Source organism: Euprymna scolopes, chromosome 1 (genome assembly GCF_053919585.1).
Source record: "Euprymna scolopes isolate OS-2025 chromosome 1, ASM5391958v1, whole genome shotgun sequence".
Classification (NCBI taxonomy): domain Eukaryota; kingdom Metazoa; phylum Mollusca; class Cephalopoda; order Sepiida; family Sepiolidae; genus Euprymna; species Euprymna scolopes.
In genome coordinates, this window is record NC_136482.1 from 171696615 (window position 1) to 171714786 (window position 18172).

The window sequence follows — 18172 nt, forward strand, 5'->3', positions numbered from 1 at the left end:
GAAAAAGAAATCCAGCAGAGTGCTCAATTAAAAGGAAAATCCGAAATGTAAGAGCGTATTTATATTTTGTGTACAGAAAGTTGTTAGATGAGACAAATCATTGGTCATTGATAATAAGGACCGTTTAAGCTATCCTTATCAAGCTCTCTTCAGCCAATATTTCTGTCTCGACGAATATTGGCTGAAGAGAGCTTGATAAGGATAACTTAAACGGTCCTTATTATCGGGCTTGAAACCGACGGTACCAATGATTTGTCTCATCTAACAACTTTCTGTAAACAATATATCTATCTATCTATCTATCTATATATATATATATATATATATATATATATATATATATATAGTATTATTTATGAGAGAAGATAATGCATGCAAGAATGAATTTATATATTCAGTTATTACTAAAATGTCTCCATCTCTGATTTTCAGCTCCAAAGAATGAAAAGACTCACAATATTCAATGCCAAGCACAATGTCCCTGAAATACACCAAGGCCTCTTCTGGTGACAATGGGTTACTCGTTGGAATTGTGACCACCTCACTGTAAAAAAATAAAACAAAAACAAAAATGAATTCCAATAATAAATTTGGTGAATGTTTTAAAGAAAGGAAAAGATATTAATGTTTCATATTATTTTATATTCAAAAGAATGACGAAAAAAAAATGGTAGTAATAAAAAAAACCTCGGATACTTTGGAATGATGTAAAAACCGGATGCGTAATAGAGCTTCCTTAAGAATAGAAAAAAATAGAAAAAATTAAAGTTTTCCAAACAGTGAAATTTAATAGTCTTCTCTCCGCAGCGCGCGCACACACACACACACACACACACACACACACACACACACACACGCACAAATTTCAGCAATTTAGACCAAAAATTGGCGGAGGAGTTTGGTAGAGTCTGCAAAGGTCAACTCTTTTAACTTTGACCTCTTGGCAGCCAAATTTCCGACCAAAAACTGATTAAGAAGCTTGCTGCATGTCTGAATACTCTTTGTGTAAAATTTCAAATGTTTAGACCTCCAAATTGGCTGAATAGTTTGCTAGAGACCGCATTCGTCCAGTAATATCATAGGATTTGATTTTCATGAGAAGACATTTTATGGGAATCTAACAGTTAAGATCAACTCGTCAGAATACACCTTGGAGTAATTAAAACAGAAGAACCTCATACATATACTATTAAACTCTAATGATGTTATTATCGTGCTTGACTGTTTGTTACTGTGCTCACTTTTTATCTGGAAGGAAGGAAGAATGATGTAAATAAGAACTAATAGGAATTAGAGAGTGAGAAAGCGAGAGAGAGGGGATAGAGAGAAAGAGAAAGAGGATAAAAAAGAAAAGGGAAAAGAGAAAGATAAGGGAATAGAAAGAGGAAGGAGAGAGTAAAAGGAGAAAAGAGAGACATATTAAAAGAGAAAGAAATAAAGTGAGAAAGGTTGGTGCAAAAATAATGTCGTTTTTTTTGACGTTCAAAAATCAATCGAAACCAAAACTTGTGAAGAATTTTTAATAAAATTATTTATTACAAGAAATACAAGGTCATAACTAGGGCTATGACAACAACATATTTTTTTCCTTGTTTTGATTCTCAGGTATATATCCATTGAAATCTTATGTTTTTATGTAGAATGATGTGGTTCTCGGTTGATTAATTGTGTCTAACTGTGTTGGATATATACTCGAGAGTCAAAACAATGAAAAGAATATGCTGTTGTCATAGCCCTAGTCATAAGAATTAAACGACAGTCATTCATAAAAGAAAGATGTAAGCGTGACAGATAAAATAACACACACGCTATCGTATTAATATATCGATTGAAGCCAAATTTATTTTCCTGGAGCAGTCTTTTGATATCTGAAATAATTCAGTAGTTGGTGGGGGCAGATCTGGAGAGTAGGGTGGGTGTAGAAGCAAGTGCAATGTTTGTAGCTTTGCCACCATTGTGATCGACTTGTGACACAATGCATTTGTGGCAATTTCTCTCTTAAAAAAAATTGATTTGGAAAGGAAACTTAATCACATTATTATTCTATGGAATATCATTTAAATTATATTGCTTACATTTTTTTTTATTGTGCATTTATGAAACAAAAAAAGGTTGCTTCGGCAAATTGTTGTTTATTTTAGTTAGGCTTGAGACAGGAAGACTTTTATTAAAAACAAAAAAAAACAAGAAAAAACAAATCAAATGAAAAAAGATCAAGCTACATTTTCTTTATATTACTTGCTAGGATCGTACTATTGTTCTCATCTTGAGTGTCATTTGTGCAACGTTTCAGTCGGCATAAGCCTTCGACCTTCGTCAGACATGTTGGTCACCATCTTGGAAAAGAAAGGAGAAAAGTTACTAGCTCTGTAGATGGTTTCGTATTTGTACAATTTGTTAGGATAATGTCTTATTTATTACTTATTTTTGCTTTGGTAAACACAACTGCAATACCCTTCAACGTATTTCATGTGTTGGCTTGTTGGTTCTATGTATTCTTTTAGGTTTCAATATGCTTCAATGTGTAACGTTGTACATGTTTACACATGGGACCCAACACGTTGTATGCAGTCTATGTCGCAAGGAACATAGGACAAGTAATAACTTCTCCCTTTTTTTTGTAATAACAGCATTTATATTCTCATTCTCTCACCCCGCATAACTTCTTGTTATGGCTGTGGCATCTTTAACGTGCTCTTGAACGTGCTGAACATGATCACCGGTCTACATACACACTCTTTTTATAGACTTTTTCTTCATGCATGGCTTGCCATTTGCATGCGCGTGTCCACGCTCTGTTAAAAATGTATTCTTCTAGATTCCCAGAACTTGAGTTATTTTGATTAGCTCTGTTTTCCTTTTAATCTGATATATTTTTCTTATTTATGATATATCTTTCTTATTTATGATATATCTTTCTTATTTATGATATGTCTTTCTTATTTATGATTGTTATTAGTTTGGTTTGATTTGTTTTATGGCATATCAATCATCTATGGATTATTTAATGCTGAACAGAACTATCAAACATAATTTTATGCAAACTATAATTATTTAGCTAGAATAGATTACGGTGCTTATGCATCTATGTTAGCGCGCTACCTTTTGGTCCCCCGACAAAAGGAGGATGGACCTGTAAATTCACTCTTGTCCGTTTGTCCGTCCGCACTTTCCTCTATAACTACACCTTGGAATTTTTTGAAATTTTGCGCAAACATTGAACATGATATGAGTAAAAAAGTAACAGAACGGATTTTCCTGGAAAACTCCGGTTGTCTCCCCGAGGGATGCCTTTCAGGTTAAAATGGCTAAAGTTGACACTTTTGTGCTTATTAAAAAAAATTGCTGCCTTGGATTTTATAAAACTTTCTGAAAAGTTGTAACTAACTGATTTCTATATAATTTTGTTTGTCTATACTTCGTGATAACTCTTGGGTGTGCCCCAGGGGCTCTTTTAGAGCTAATAAAAACACTCCAATTTTGGGACTATTTTACCATATTTGTGCAGAATTTTCTGTGCATGTCTATTTAGCAGTTTTACATGGTGCTGAACTCAAATTTAAATATGTTAAGGCCTTGGGGACTTTTGGGGCTAAATGGGGAGGGGGGGCAAATGATGGACTTAGTCATTTCTTTTTTTGCATGGTGCAGATCTCAAATTTACATAAGTTAAGGTCTAAAACTGCACCGTTTGTTGATTTTCACCAGGATTTGACGTCTCCTGGTGACTTTTGGGACTAAATCGAGGAAGGGAGCAAATGCTGAACTTAGTCATATTTTTAATGCCTTGTTCACTGTGCACTCATGGGGGACCATGCATACTTCACTTGTTAAATAGTTTTTTTGAGTTAAATTCAATTTTTACAATATTTTTGTTTATCAAATGCAAATCTGAGATCTGTGAGTTTTGAAATGTGAGTTTGTGCCCTTATTATGCTATCTTCAGAAAACTCCAAATAAATTGAAATTTAGGGAATATTTTTGGTACTTTTTAATTTTCTTTCCATCTAAACCCTCACCTTTAAAATGATAACTTTTATAGGTTTTCGAGTGTGATGAAACCGATATCACATTTAAATCTGGAGCAGACAAGTAGCTTTCCGAGTATTAAAACTTCAGTTTTGTTACAAAGTGATACGTTGTCGCCATGTTTTTTTTTTTTTTTTTTTTTTTTTTTTTTAAATTTCAGACAAAAGTAAATAATGCAATTTGGATATTTCCAACTGTTCCACAAATATTTTCAAGTTTTAAATTCAATTTTAATGATATATTTGTTTATTAAATTGTTAGGTGAGAGTACAGAATAGTTACACAACACACTTCCCTCCCCATGTTAAGAATGGCTTTCTAAATAATGTTATTATTTTATCGCGGTAACACAGATGCATAAGTACCTACAGTACTCTTAGGATCCTTTGCTCTTAGAATATATTGCTCCCGGAATGTATTTCACTAATCTTAGAAACTATTGAATTACTCTTAGAAAGAAAATTTTTACAAAGGATCCCAGAATTCTTTAAGAACAGGAAAACGGAGCACTGAAAGGGTTTTGGTTGGTTGGTTGTTTTTGTTTAACGGTATATCAACCCTTTTCGTGTTATTTAATGCCGAATCCAAAGATTTTGAAGAACATTTTTTTAATAGAATATATTTGTTGTTTTCAAGTCGGTTTCTATTTAACCCATAGTTGGGATCCTAACAGGTACTACCACTCCGGGTCAGAGTGGAGCTGGGAGCAATGGTAATTAAAGGGTGGCTCCAGACTCCCCAAAGCCTGCAAGCTGGGGCCTCACCACTGGATATAGTTTAAGGTCATATCCAGGACCGGGAAGTAGGGGAAGAAAAAAAAATTGGGGGAGGGGGGCTGTTGTTTTTATTTTGGGTTTTGTAGAACATAATTAAGTTTTACAAAAGAGAATAGAAAAACAAAAACAGAAAATCAATGTAGGTGCATTTCGTCTCAGGAAGCCAATAGACAGCCTGATCTGGTAGCACCAGGCACTGAAAGGAGGCACCACACCAGTTACACTAATCTTTAAAAAACATCACTGTTTGGCATTGGTAATCTTCTTAATTCTCAACATGAGTGACTCTAAGCCATCACCTTCTAGTATTTATTTGAGAAGAAAATAAAAAGAAGGAATACGGTTTTGATTTTTTTTTTTTAAGATTCAGATTGAGGATGAATTAATAGGTACTAGGTTATGACGTCACCAGATTAATCGGATTGGATCTCTCTGATTTTCTGTTTAGCCGAAATAAGGGTCAAAGTGGAAGAATCCTAAGACATCATCGGTCACCATTCACAACCTTCTGATGGTCCCGTTTTTGAGGGGTGGGGAGGGGGGGGGAGGTACCCCTCTGCATGGGATTGCAATCAACAAATTTGGTAACCCACCACCGGGACGATTTTATGTTTGTTGAATGAAACAAATGGTCTTTCTTCAAGATTAGCATTCCTGTATTGACAAAAACTTTGAAAAGGTTTTCTGCGGTCCTGTCAGCTGGATAAGGAGAAAGCAGGTTTTACTTGAAGTTTTCAAAAAATATTTATGAAACGAAGTGGTACATTAAAAAAAAAAAAAAAAAATCAAACACTATAAAAACGCGTCAGAGATTTTTAAATTTTATTTTTATTTTCATTTCAATGGGACTGCAGACAGCCTTTTGAAAACCTTTGTCAACGCAGGAGTGCTGACCTTGAAGAAAGTCAACAAATAACAAAATTTATATTTTTAAGTAAATATAGCTTTTACTAGTGAAGTGGGGGGGGCGGCTTTGCCCGGGCGTAAAATATGCTTGCGAATTTAATATTCCCTTGACACTTCCTCCTTTGGAGGAAGCTGGTTCAACCGGCCTAGGATGAATACTATACAGCAACAAGAACAATTGTAATATTTTGCACTACTTCCGTATCTATACATTTCAAACGCACTGCCTACACTATTGAACACACACAAGCATCATCGCAATTTTCATGCAACATCAGTGAACGTTTGAAAATTAGCTTTTATTATTACTTACAGCTTTTTTTTTTTTTTTATACAATTGACTTTTTTAAAAAAATTATTTATAATGGATTCAGTTTCTATGGTGACAACCAAAATCAGAAATTCATAACCCGAACAGAATTCTCTAAAAATATTTATGAATATAGACGAGGTTAATCTCTGTAAATAGCTTAGGAATTCAATTTGAATTTCAGAAAATGGGGAACTCATAAAATTCAGAAATAAAATATTCTGTCCATAAATGGTTCTTTATTTATTTATGTTTTTTTTTTGGGGGGGGGGGGTTAGTCCGTATTCCTTTTGGAAATCAATTATAGAGATTGAGAATCTACTCCTCCCACCATTGGATATCACCAGCTAAATACTCGTCCTATGAACAGCATGAGGTTATTAAAAACAAACACTGAATAATTTAGCAATGTTTTATCTTGTTTAAATTAATTCATAATGAGATTGAATAAATATATGTATATATAGACATACATGCATATATTTATTGATTCAAAAATTATCACTTGTTTTCATCTTTCTTCATCAACATCGACTGCATCCCATTCCTCGCATTGTGATAGCTTTCTATATCTCTTCTACATACCTATCCCATACAATGCTTCAAGCAAACTACACCTCATTTTTAGTTCATAATAATCATAATAAGTTATAATAATGCATTGGACAGTTGTAAGAAATTAACTTCTAAAGTAACCTATTTCTGGCAGGGGCTTCATTTATCCCTCTTTATCTCAAGCCCATTTTTATCATTTCCTCTCATGTTTTCATAGGCCTTCCTCTGTGAAATGAACTAGCAACCTAAACTGTTCTACATCTACTAAACCAAGAACTCTCATTCATTCTTTCAATGTGGCCAGACCATCGAAGTCTCCTGTTTTGCACATACCTTCATATAGTCTAATTAGTTAATTAATTCAATTTATCCTTGTGTTTGCTTTACAAGGACTTCCACAGAACATACTCTGATGAACTTATTTCACTTGTACCTCTATAACCCCGACCCCCTCACCAATCCACCCGACTAACAGCAAAATCTCCATCTCTTAAGTATAGAAGTCTTTCCATAGCCCTTGAGCCCCTGGAGGGGCATAGGCCATCTACAACTTTTGTAAATGTTTTTGTAGCAAGGAGTTCTTTCTACAGGGTGAGGGTGCTGGCCCCACGCCCAACCTTCCCAGAAGGTACATACAGCGCCTAGCCTTCCCAAATGGTCACCCATCTGGTACTGGCCAGGCTCAACGTTGCTTAACTTCGGTGATCTGGTGAGAACCGGTGTGTCAACGTGATTGTGCTGTACCTATAGAAGTTTTTAGATGCTAGAAATTTTTCTACACTGATATATTCTTGCCTTTGAAATTCTCTCTCTGCTTCCCCAGCGATACCAACATGCAGAAATTTAAATGTAATGTTGCTTTTCAGCTCCCCCGCTTAGGTTACTCCCTATGCTTCTGTGGCAATAAACCTTGTTTGGAGTGCATAAAAATAAAAATAAAATAAAATAAATAATAATAATAATAATAATTGGTGCAAAAAAGATGCAGAAAAAGGAACTACAGGCCTATTACGTGTTTACCTACGATGTGGAAAATAACTGAAGGAATAAATTTATCATTCCCTTCATAATTGCAGACTACTTTCCAAAGAACAGAAAAGATGCCAAAAAAGGGAGAAAAAAAAAAAGAAGAACACATGACCTATTATACATAGACCAAAGGATCCTGAAAGAGTTAAAAAGTAAAAATACAGAACTTAGCCATGGCATGGATCAACTACAAAAAATCGTATGACAGAATACCACAAGCATGGATAATATAATGCCTGAGAATTTACAAAATACCAAGAAAGATAACCAACTTAATAGAAAATGCAATAAAAACGTGGAGACTTGAACTGATAGCTGATGGACAATATATAACTGAGATTAAAATACAAAGGCGTATCTTCCAGGGTGATTCTCTATCACCACTATTGTTCATCATAACTATGATGTCCCTTAACAATATACTAAGAAAATGCTAAGCCAGATATAAGTTCACTAATACAGATGAAAGAATGAACTACCTAATGTATATGGATGACCTGAAACTTTGCAAAAACCAAGAAGGAATTAGAGACGCTAATAAACATGAGAATCTTCAGCCAGGATATCTTGATGGAATTTAGCATGGAAACGTGCACACTGTTGAAGATGAGAAGGGGAAAACTGGAAGCGACAAAAGGTATGATACTACCCAACCAAACAGAGGTGAGGGCACTAGGTGAACAAGATAGCTACAAATATTTTGGGCGTTCTGGAAGCAGACACCATCAAAGCAACAGAAATGAAAGAGAAAGAAAACTCCTCTAAACTAAACTATACATTGATAGTAGAAACCTGATTAAAGGTATAAACACACGAGCAGTAAAACTAGTAAGGTACTTCGGACCGTTTATAGATTAAACCAAAAAAGAACTGAAGTATTTTGACCAGAAGACAAGGAAACTCATGACTATGCGCAATGCACTACACTTAAAGGATGATACTGACCGACTCTATGTGAAAAGGAAAGAGGGCTGGTTTGTATAAAAGACTGTGTAAATGACACAAGAAATAATTAGAAAAATACATAATTTCACAAGAAATAGCCGTCTAGTAGAAAAAACTATCAATAATTTCCCCACTCTTTATCTGTGCCTAAACCTAAACGTAAATTCCATGAGCAAAGCTTTTTTCTTAGAACTGCACGCCTATGGAATTGTCTTCCATTTTCCTACTTTCCAGCTGACTACAATATGGTTGTCTTCAAGTCTAACATAAACAAGTTTTCGATGAGCCGTTCCATATAAGTTAACAAATTTACCAAATTTCCATTACTAACGATTACTATATTGTCCAATTTCTACTGTACACCCTTTAATCCTTATCCTCGAGTGCCTCTTGGTCTTGACAAGTGGTGATGCCTATGTAAAAAAAAAACAAACAAACAAAAGAACACCGAAAGAATAATTGCTGCACCAAAAATCACTGAAAATCAAGGATCGACAAGATATAAGAAAACAACAAATGCAGACTCTGTGAACAAAGATATAAAACAATGAACCACTTAAGCGAATGCAGAAAATTAGCCCCCTAAAAATATAAGGATATACACGATCAAGTGGGAAAGGCAGTACAATAGGAATTATTCAGACAACTAAATCTTGAAAAATGATACAAACACAAACCGGCAGCAGTACTGGAAAATGAATGTCACAATGCCATTTTTTTTTTGTGTGTCACTAAAAGCTGATGCCACACAAAATAAGCAAAGAGGGTCAAGGAGGATGGAAAGACTGAGAAAAGAGCACTAGCAAGAGCTTCGTTGGATCAGTGCAAAGAGGACTGAAACCTTATGAAATGAAGGCATTTTTTCTACCTAAATGCTAGTGAAGACCAGTTGTCACCACCAATGAGAAATCAATAGTAAGCGGTTGTTACAATAACAGAAATTCCTCTGTAAAGGTTATGGAAAGAGGTGGAGAATACTGGAAATCTAGGGAGACTTGTTGTCACTTAGACTCCAGATAGCACCATAAGTTGTTTTCAAAGAGAATTCTTTGATGATGGCTGGTGTGACTACTCCTAGTGAGTAAATAATAATAATAATAATAATAATAATAATAATAATAATAAGAAGAAGAAGAAGAAGAAGAAGAAGAAGACAAAGAAGCTTATTGCCACCCAAATTCCAGTGAAGACCAGTAGTCACTACCAACGAGAAATCAATGGTAAACGACTATTGCGATAACAAATTCATTTGTAAAGATTATCAAAAGAGGTTGCGAGTACTGGAAATCTAGGGAGAATTCTTTGACGATAGTCTGTATGAAAACTCCTAGATGATGATGATGATAACAACAACAACAACAACAACAACAACAATAATAATAATAATAATAACTAGCTGAAATTGTATAAATTACTCAGTAATTGATCTTAGTGCATTAAAATTTGATTTCTACTTAATTTAATAAAAAGGAAAAATAATTCCATTGTATCAAATTAACAATCGAAATATCTGAGAGTTAAAGTACTTTGATAATTAAATATTAATTTTTTCCTGTAAAATAAATTAAAAAAAACTATGTTTAATATAATTAAAAAAAAAAACCGTGAACGAGATGCTGCTGCATGTTTGAAAGGAAATGAACTGTTTTTAATTTGTTATTAATATGAGCTTTTTCACTTCCAGCTCCTTCCACAGTTTCCACCAACTTCCACTACCTAATTCCCCTAACTTCGTCCAGTTAACTTTCAGAAATGAATAATCTTTTTCTGAATTTTCGAGAATAAGAAACAATAAGGCTATGATCCAGTTTTCAATGATATCAGATGCAAAAAAAAAAACAACAACATATTAATATGAGTTTTTAGATATTCATTTGAGGCAAAACAATACCAACATGATGGATATTTGCTTAGTAACTTTAGACTTGTAGTTGGACATACAAACATACACACAGATATTTTCTCTTTATATAATAGATGTAACAAACTGTAATTTTCTTTATATTATTTAATTCATTGAGATGAGTATTATTTATTAATTTTTATTTATTGCGGACTATTATCCTCATCTTTTCTTATTTGTTTCATGACGTTTCGGCCAACTATTCCTCTGGCCTTCGTCAGGTGGTAACGGCAACGGATAGGAACTCTGAATCTCCTGACTGCATTCACTGCAATTACTGCGTTTTGGCCAAGTAAGCCTCTGGCTGGCTTTGGGTAGGATTGAAACCGCTATCTCCAGACAATTCTCACCTGGAACTGTAGAGATTCAACGTCTCTATCAACTGTGCCACGGGCCCCGAAGGCCAGAGGAATAGTTGGCCAAAACGTCGTGAAACAACTAAGAAATAATAAATAAATAAATAAATAAAAATTTTTAATAATGTAATTTTCTTTTATTTGAATTTTGTTGAGCATTTGTTTTCATTTAGATTTTATGAACAATTTGCAGCAAGAAAGAATAAGGTTATGATCTAGTTTTCAATGATATCAGATGTAAAAGAAAAAAAAAAGGCTTTATAAAAACACATTGGAACTTATTATTTTTATTAATTTACTTAATGCTTGTTTAAAAAAAAATATCATTCCAGTTCTGTTTTGCGATATTTTCCATTTTTATTTTTTACAACATTCTTTTGGTTTCTTTCTTTTTGAAAAAGAGATAAGATTCTCGAAATATGAAAAACTTCCACTATTCTGGTTATTTCAAATTGTAAGTCCAGATTTAATGATTTGTATTTGCGATTGTTTTGGAAAATAAATAGATATATGAAGATAAAAAAGCCCTACAAGACCTTCGTTCGTTTATCTATTTTTGTTCATAGATCGTCACATCACTTCAACACCCTGTCACCTGCATTGCTATAGTCTTCTTATACTCTTCCATATTTAAAAATGTCTTTAGGATAAAAAACTTAAGTTTAATTATTGTTCTTGTTAAGTACTTTAAAAGTGTTTTATTCAAATTCAACTGTATTTAGCATTAATGAGACGATTCCAATATTTTCCCGATTCCGATACAATTACCGATTCAGTACTAAATTCTCAATTCCAATACAATTAGCAATTCTGATTGTTTATAAATCTCTAAGTATTTAACTACTAGTAGGCTGCCCTGATTTGCCTGATCATAAAATACGCTTAAATATGATATTTTAGTTAATGCAAATTTCGTATTTATTATTATATGATATTGGACCCAATATATAGTAATGATTTAAAAAGTTAAAAAAAAAATGATTTGTGCGCCACCACCGAGAATCGAAACCAAAACGTTTAGCTTACGATTTACTTTTTCCTTTGACGTTAATGCCTGAGCTATGAAGACATGTTTGCTGCAAGACTAAAAATTAAAACATGAACTAATAGCTATTACGTTATGCATGCATATCCGTAATATTATCGCTTGATTTTCACCTGGCAAATTCCATTTTTTTTAATTTTCACACTTTCCCAGCTAAAAATCAAATATAAAAGTTTTGCATGGGTTCAAATACTCTGTATATTAAGTTTCATGTCTGTAGACCAAAAACTGACAAGAATTTGGTAGGCAATTTTTTTAAAAACAAATATATATACTCATACATAAATTTATATAGAAAGAGGTTTGTGTTTACTATAAAAAGTGGTGCTTATTCAGGTTGACAGAAAAGTCTGTAATCATGTACGTAACTCGTTACTAAACGAAGATGTCATATTCCAAAAATTAGATAAGTCAATCAAGTAGTTTTATTTAAAACAAAGATTTACGATTTTTAACGATTTTACCACTAAATTGTATTGAACTTAAGGCTTATTTTTCACCCCCACACGTCGATTTGAGCTGTTCCTCTTTTTTTTTTTTATTTCACTTGATTTCATTATGGCCAATGAAAACATTACGGCTCGCTTAGTTGATAAATTTGATTTGTTTGAATAAAAATAATCCACTTGATCAAACTTACGTGATTTGTGGAATGTTTCATCTTCGTACCGTGATTGGCATGAACATCACACAGACATTTTTGTATTTTCTTTACTTTTAATTGACGCCATAAGCGCCAATCCGAACAAGCACAAAAAAGTGCCTATTATTCTACTCGTAACTGGCGAAGAAGAAATATACAACCTGGTTGTACAATATATGGTATGACACCAGGGTTATGAAGTCAAAGATGTTGAAAGTAATCCGTCACACTCATAAGAATGCTAAGAATGAACAGACCTTCTGAATATTAGAAAACATTAAAATAAGTAGTTGGAGTTTGATTTTGAAATTCTACGAGTCCAAGTCAGTGAGAATTTTGTGAATCTTATGCGTCGAACCTTATGTTCTGTATGCAACACAAGTGATTCTCCTAACCTGTATTTATAATAAGTAATATCATGTTTTCATTTATAATGAATCAAAATATTCACTCATAATGACCTAAGCAAGTTTATTGTTATTCTAAAAATTACGAACCAAGCAACCTGATGCTACTGCTGAGCACTCGTAACCCCCACCCCCCGTGCCGTATGAAGTAAACAATATGTTATTTCTTTTTAAATTTTACAAAATAAAAGCATTATCTAATTTTTATGAGAATTTCAGCATTTATTCAATAACATAGCAGGCCGGTCATAAAATATGCTTAAAAATGATATGATTAATGCAGATTTCGTACTTATTATTATACTAGCATGATCTTTTAACCAGCGTTGCCCGGTTGAAGCCAGCGCCCCTCTCTACTGGCAATAAAAAAGTAAACTACGGTTGTTGGTGGCCACTGCCGTTCCTGAACAAATGCAGACATTGTCAGCCATAGCCGAAATGCAACAATCTGGCTTTCACTGGCGAGTATTGATGGTTTGGGTCGATAACATTCAGGTACTGTTTGAATTAAAAAAAAAAGAAGCAATTAAGGGAATGCGTAAATCAGTATGGATTAACAAAAGTACTAAAAACGGTCCATTAGAATAATAATGGAAAGTATAAACAGAAGAGTTAGAGGTTAGGGATTCTCATTGTATATGGACCGTTTAGAATGATCTAAATCAGTGGTAGCAGTCCTAGCTGTCTACGTCTTCCTCTTCTTTTTAACTCTTCCACCAATAGTAGTAAACTAAATTCCAGTTGTATGTCGTCTTTTTTAAACATGTAAAACAAAACGACTTTGTTCACTCCACTTCTTTGAATATCGTCATGTTAAGGACAGCGCTTAAAATAGACATCCCAAACTCTCCATGTTAAGAACGGCTTTCGGAATAGACATCACAGACGTCCCCATCTTTAGAACGGCGTTCGGAATAGACATCCCCAATATCCCTATGTACCGAAGGGTAATCGAAGTAGACAAACCCTTTTTTTTGGGGGGGGGGGCTAGAAAAGTAATTCCCCCAAATATGACCGTAATAATCGCTGTCAGCATACTCACTCGCAAATGCTAAAAAAGAAAAAAATTGGGGCATGAGAGTGTCGGTAGGAGTGAAGTAGATTTGTTTATCGCGCATGGCAGCCAGTGAATGACAGTGCATTGTATAGGTCTTTTTATCTCTATAAGTACTTGTCGCCGCAAAATTTTAATGAGATTTTATTAATCAGCATAGTAGAAAAACCTATAAATATCGGTATCCTAAAGAAAAGTGTGGAGGTGAACCTAATGTACAAATTTACCCCATCCCCTACCAAAAAAGTAAACGTGTGCGCAATTTCTAAAATCAGCCCGGAAGGAAACTCAAATGAAATACTCCGCCGAATTCAATTTCCTAATTAATGAAATTTACGTTAAATCTCTAGAATAGGTAATCGGCGAAAGAAATCGGTAAGACCATAACTTTCAAACACGCCGGTAGGTTTGTAAATTGATGTATGTAAGCACAAATTGGAAAAATCTTGAAATAGTTTGAAAAAAAAAAAATAGATCAGATATTAGCGAAAATAATAGTTATTTGCAAAGATGTGCGGCAAAAAAGAAAAGTAAAAATAAATGGATGAAAAAAAATACGTATGTTTATATATTTTTATTGAAAACAAAAGTAAATCTAAAATATAGTTAACTATAAAAATAGTTTAAGTTATGGATATTTTACATAAGAGAGAGAGTGTGTGTGTGTGTGAGAGAGAGAGAGAGAGAGAGAGAGAAAAAAAGAGAGAAAGATGTTTATTTGCATGTAAATTACTGATTAGATAGATATTTAATTATCTAAAAAGAACTCGCAGTTTGTAATGTTTAATAACATATAATAACTGTTTTAGCAAAGTATTTAAAAGCGAAAGTTGTTTGTTTCTTTGGTAACTCACGATGACGGGAACACACGCACACAGTAACGTAACCTAAAAAAGTAACGTAACCTAAAAAAGTAACGTAACCTAAAAAAAACAAACAAACAAACAAACAACAACAAAAAAAAATGTAAATATATTGTAAGGTTACCGAATATCTTTATGTAGACATTAAATATTTTTTGTCTTGGTTGCAATAGTTATAAAAAAGATGGCGTGTTTATTTTTTTTTGTGTCAGGCGCAGCGCCGGACCTAACAATGTTTCTTAGTGACACCATTAAAAAATAATAATAACTGTTCGTTTATATATAGAAGAATAGAATTTCATAATATAAGAATACTCAGAGCTCAGCCAATGAGAATTGCCGAATATTTAGAAGGGAGAAATTAATACTTTTGGAGCAGGGAATGGAGTGATAATGGTATGTCTATGAATACATGATCCATTTACGAAGGGTGCCAGGAAAATATAGTTATAATATGCATATATCTTCCCGGTGATGACTGAATGTGGTATGAGGACTAGATATAGAGGGGAAAAAGGAACTACATCCTCTGGAGGAATGTGATGATGTTGGTCCTAGTATGGAATGTAGGAGTTTATTATAACGAATAAATGTGTCTATAATGTCGTTTTACAGTTACATAAGATAGTGACTAATAATCTAGACATAATAAATTTGTATGTGGCATCTGTTATTGCAAACCTATGGTACTTTGGTCCAGAGAGGAATTATATAGTAGAGTAGAAGTGTATTATATTGGACTCAATATATAGTAATGATTTGAAAAGCTAAAAAAACAACAAAAAAAAAACAAAACAAAATGACTCGTGCGCTAACACTGAGAATCGAACCCAAAACATTTAGCTTATGATTTACTTTTTTCTTTGACGTTAATGCCCGAACTATGAATATATGTTTGCTGCAAGGCCAAAAATTAAAACATGAACAAATAGCTATTATGTTATGCATGCATATTCGTTATTCTGCTGTTCGAGCTTTACCTGGCGGATTCCATTTTTTTTAAACTTTCACACTTTTTCACCGATTTTTCCCGACTAAAACCCAGATATAAAGTTTCGCATGGGTTTGAATACCCTATATATTGAATTTAATGTCTGTAGACCAAAAACTGACAGAGGAGTTTGGTAGGCAATTTTTTTTAAACAAATATAAATACGCATACATAAATATATATAGAAAGAAATTTATGTTTACTAGAACCTTTTTACGCAAATATTACGCAAGTATACATCATGTACAATATCTGCATGAATATAATTACACGTAATAGTTAACTAAAGATGATCAACCCATAAGTACCTTCCCCCCCAAAAAAAAAACAAAAACTAATAAGGAATTAATTAAAATGAATATTTAAAAAAATATGCAAATTAGCTAGATATTTTGCAGATGAATACAATTCCACGCCCCATATATAACAAAGTTGTATTTTCTTTTTAAATAAATAGAAAAAAGGGGATTTAATATGAATATCAATATGCATTCACCAAAAATACAGAAGTATAGATTATAATGCAAATTTTCAAATCTAACAGATTTTCAAAAGATTGGAAATCGGATGGAATTTAAATTTGGGAGAGATTAACACACATGCCCAGTAATATTGTTTTCTTGTTCAAAATAATGTCATTAAAATGAACTTTATATAATTTTTGGTGTAAGTCCAGAGTTCAATCTAATTAAAAAACAAAAATTAAGATGATTCTTATAATGTATGTATGATCGAAAATGTCATATTTTAAAAATCACATAAATTGATCAAGTTGTTTTTTTTTTTACTAAAAGAATTAAATTTTATGAGAAAGCGAGAACGTACTGTCTTGATCTGCCACATTGAATAAATAAAGATAGAAACCCCAATTCGAACTACTGGGATCAAAATCAATTTTGTAATGGCTACGATTCACTTTTAAAATCACTAAAAATCGTGAAAAAAAAAAGATTTTCTGTATAAAAATCTATTTGATCAATTTATGTGATTTTTGGAATATGCCATTTTCGTTTCGTGACGAGTATGAAAATGATAAAGATTTTTCTGCATTTCTGTTTTTCTTGAGGTTGAACTCTGGACTTGCACCATATTTTTTTCTGACAAAATTTTATATAAGGGGAGAAAAAACAAAAGTAGTGAGGACTCCATAGTGTTGCTAAAAATCATTCATTCAAAAATCTTTGATGGTGGGGTTCGGAGGTAGGTGTCAGTCTTTCTGTGAGAATTGCTCATTAACTGCAGATAACAATGTAAAAAAACATGGCTGCCACCACTGGAGAGTATTTGCTATGGCAAATGGCGTCCATTATACAACAAATCCATTAAGGCCAGTTGTGCAGTGCGCCATAGAAAAATCTCTAAACAGGCTTCGAAGCAATTAAGATTTGCATTGACAATCATACGATAATGATCAGATAACTTAACAGCGTCTGGGATGGACTTACCAGTAATCGCAGAATGCATCGTATCAAAATATCACGTGTTTTAATCATTTACGGATAAGGACGCAAGTGCGTATAATAGAACCCATTTATAAAATAACGGCCGTCTAAATGACGTTATGAGTGTTAATGACACACCAGCTGGGCACGTTCAATCTATATTATGGAAGGTAATTGAGAGCACTTTGCCATAATACTGGGATGGATTTTAAATAGTCAAAATCTAGTTACTGAACAGCTTATAATTTTATATTATTTTTACTGAATAAGTTTATTATACAACTAAAAGAATATCTTCCCAAGGACGGGTAAAATTAATTCCTCGAATAGAATAATCTTGCAATCAGTCTTATGCTCACTTACACAAAAGTTAAGTATCAAGATATAATGATACCAAACCTTACGAAGTGTCCAGAATATATATTCCATTTTTTTTAAAAATCAAAATCCAGTACAATACTAGCAGGGAGACCCGACGTTGCTCAGGATTAAATGAAGATCAACGAATGTTCAACACTTCCAATACTTTTATTGTCATCGAAATCGGTGAAATAACCCATTCGTCGATTAAATCACTCGATTGTCTGCTCTAGTCAGAAACCTATCTAAGAACACTGCCAGATACATAAAGTACATTTGTGTGCTTTATGTATCTGCCGTTTTGGAGTCCATGGGGAACGAACACACACAGAGAAAGTGCCATATATATATATATATATATATATATATATATATATATATATATATATATATATATATAGAAGTGAACGTGTCTGTCTGTGTGTCTGTCTGTCTGTGTACATTTCCCTACGCAATAACTCTGTCAATTTTTAGTCTATAGACTCGAAATTTGAAATACCGGGTACTGAGATTTGGGAAAATCGATGTGACGGGTGTCAGCCAGAAATTTGGCTGTTA

The 18172-nt window shown here is 33.3% G+C and overlaps 1 protein-coding gene and 1 pseudogene across 6 annotated transcripts in view; both read right to left on the reverse strand.

Annotated features, from left to right (window-relative positions):
* LOC145277521 (calcium/calmodulin-dependent protein kinase kinase 1-like) overlaps positions 1 to 18172 on the reverse strand; it is a 659720-nt gene that overhangs the window by 179946 nt on the left and 461602 nt on the right. For all 6 annotated transcript variants that reach the window (XM_080129008.1, XM_080128980.1, XM_080128989.1 and 3 more), the window contains exon 7: positions 456 to 544. In XM_080129008.1, coding sequence (XP_079985134.1) covers positions 456 to 544 — 89 coding nt within the window. The remainder of the gene's footprint in view (positions 1 to 455; positions 545 to 18172) is intronic.
* LOC145283658 (5S ribosomal RNA) lies at positions 7206 to 7322 on the reverse strand (annotated as a pseudogene).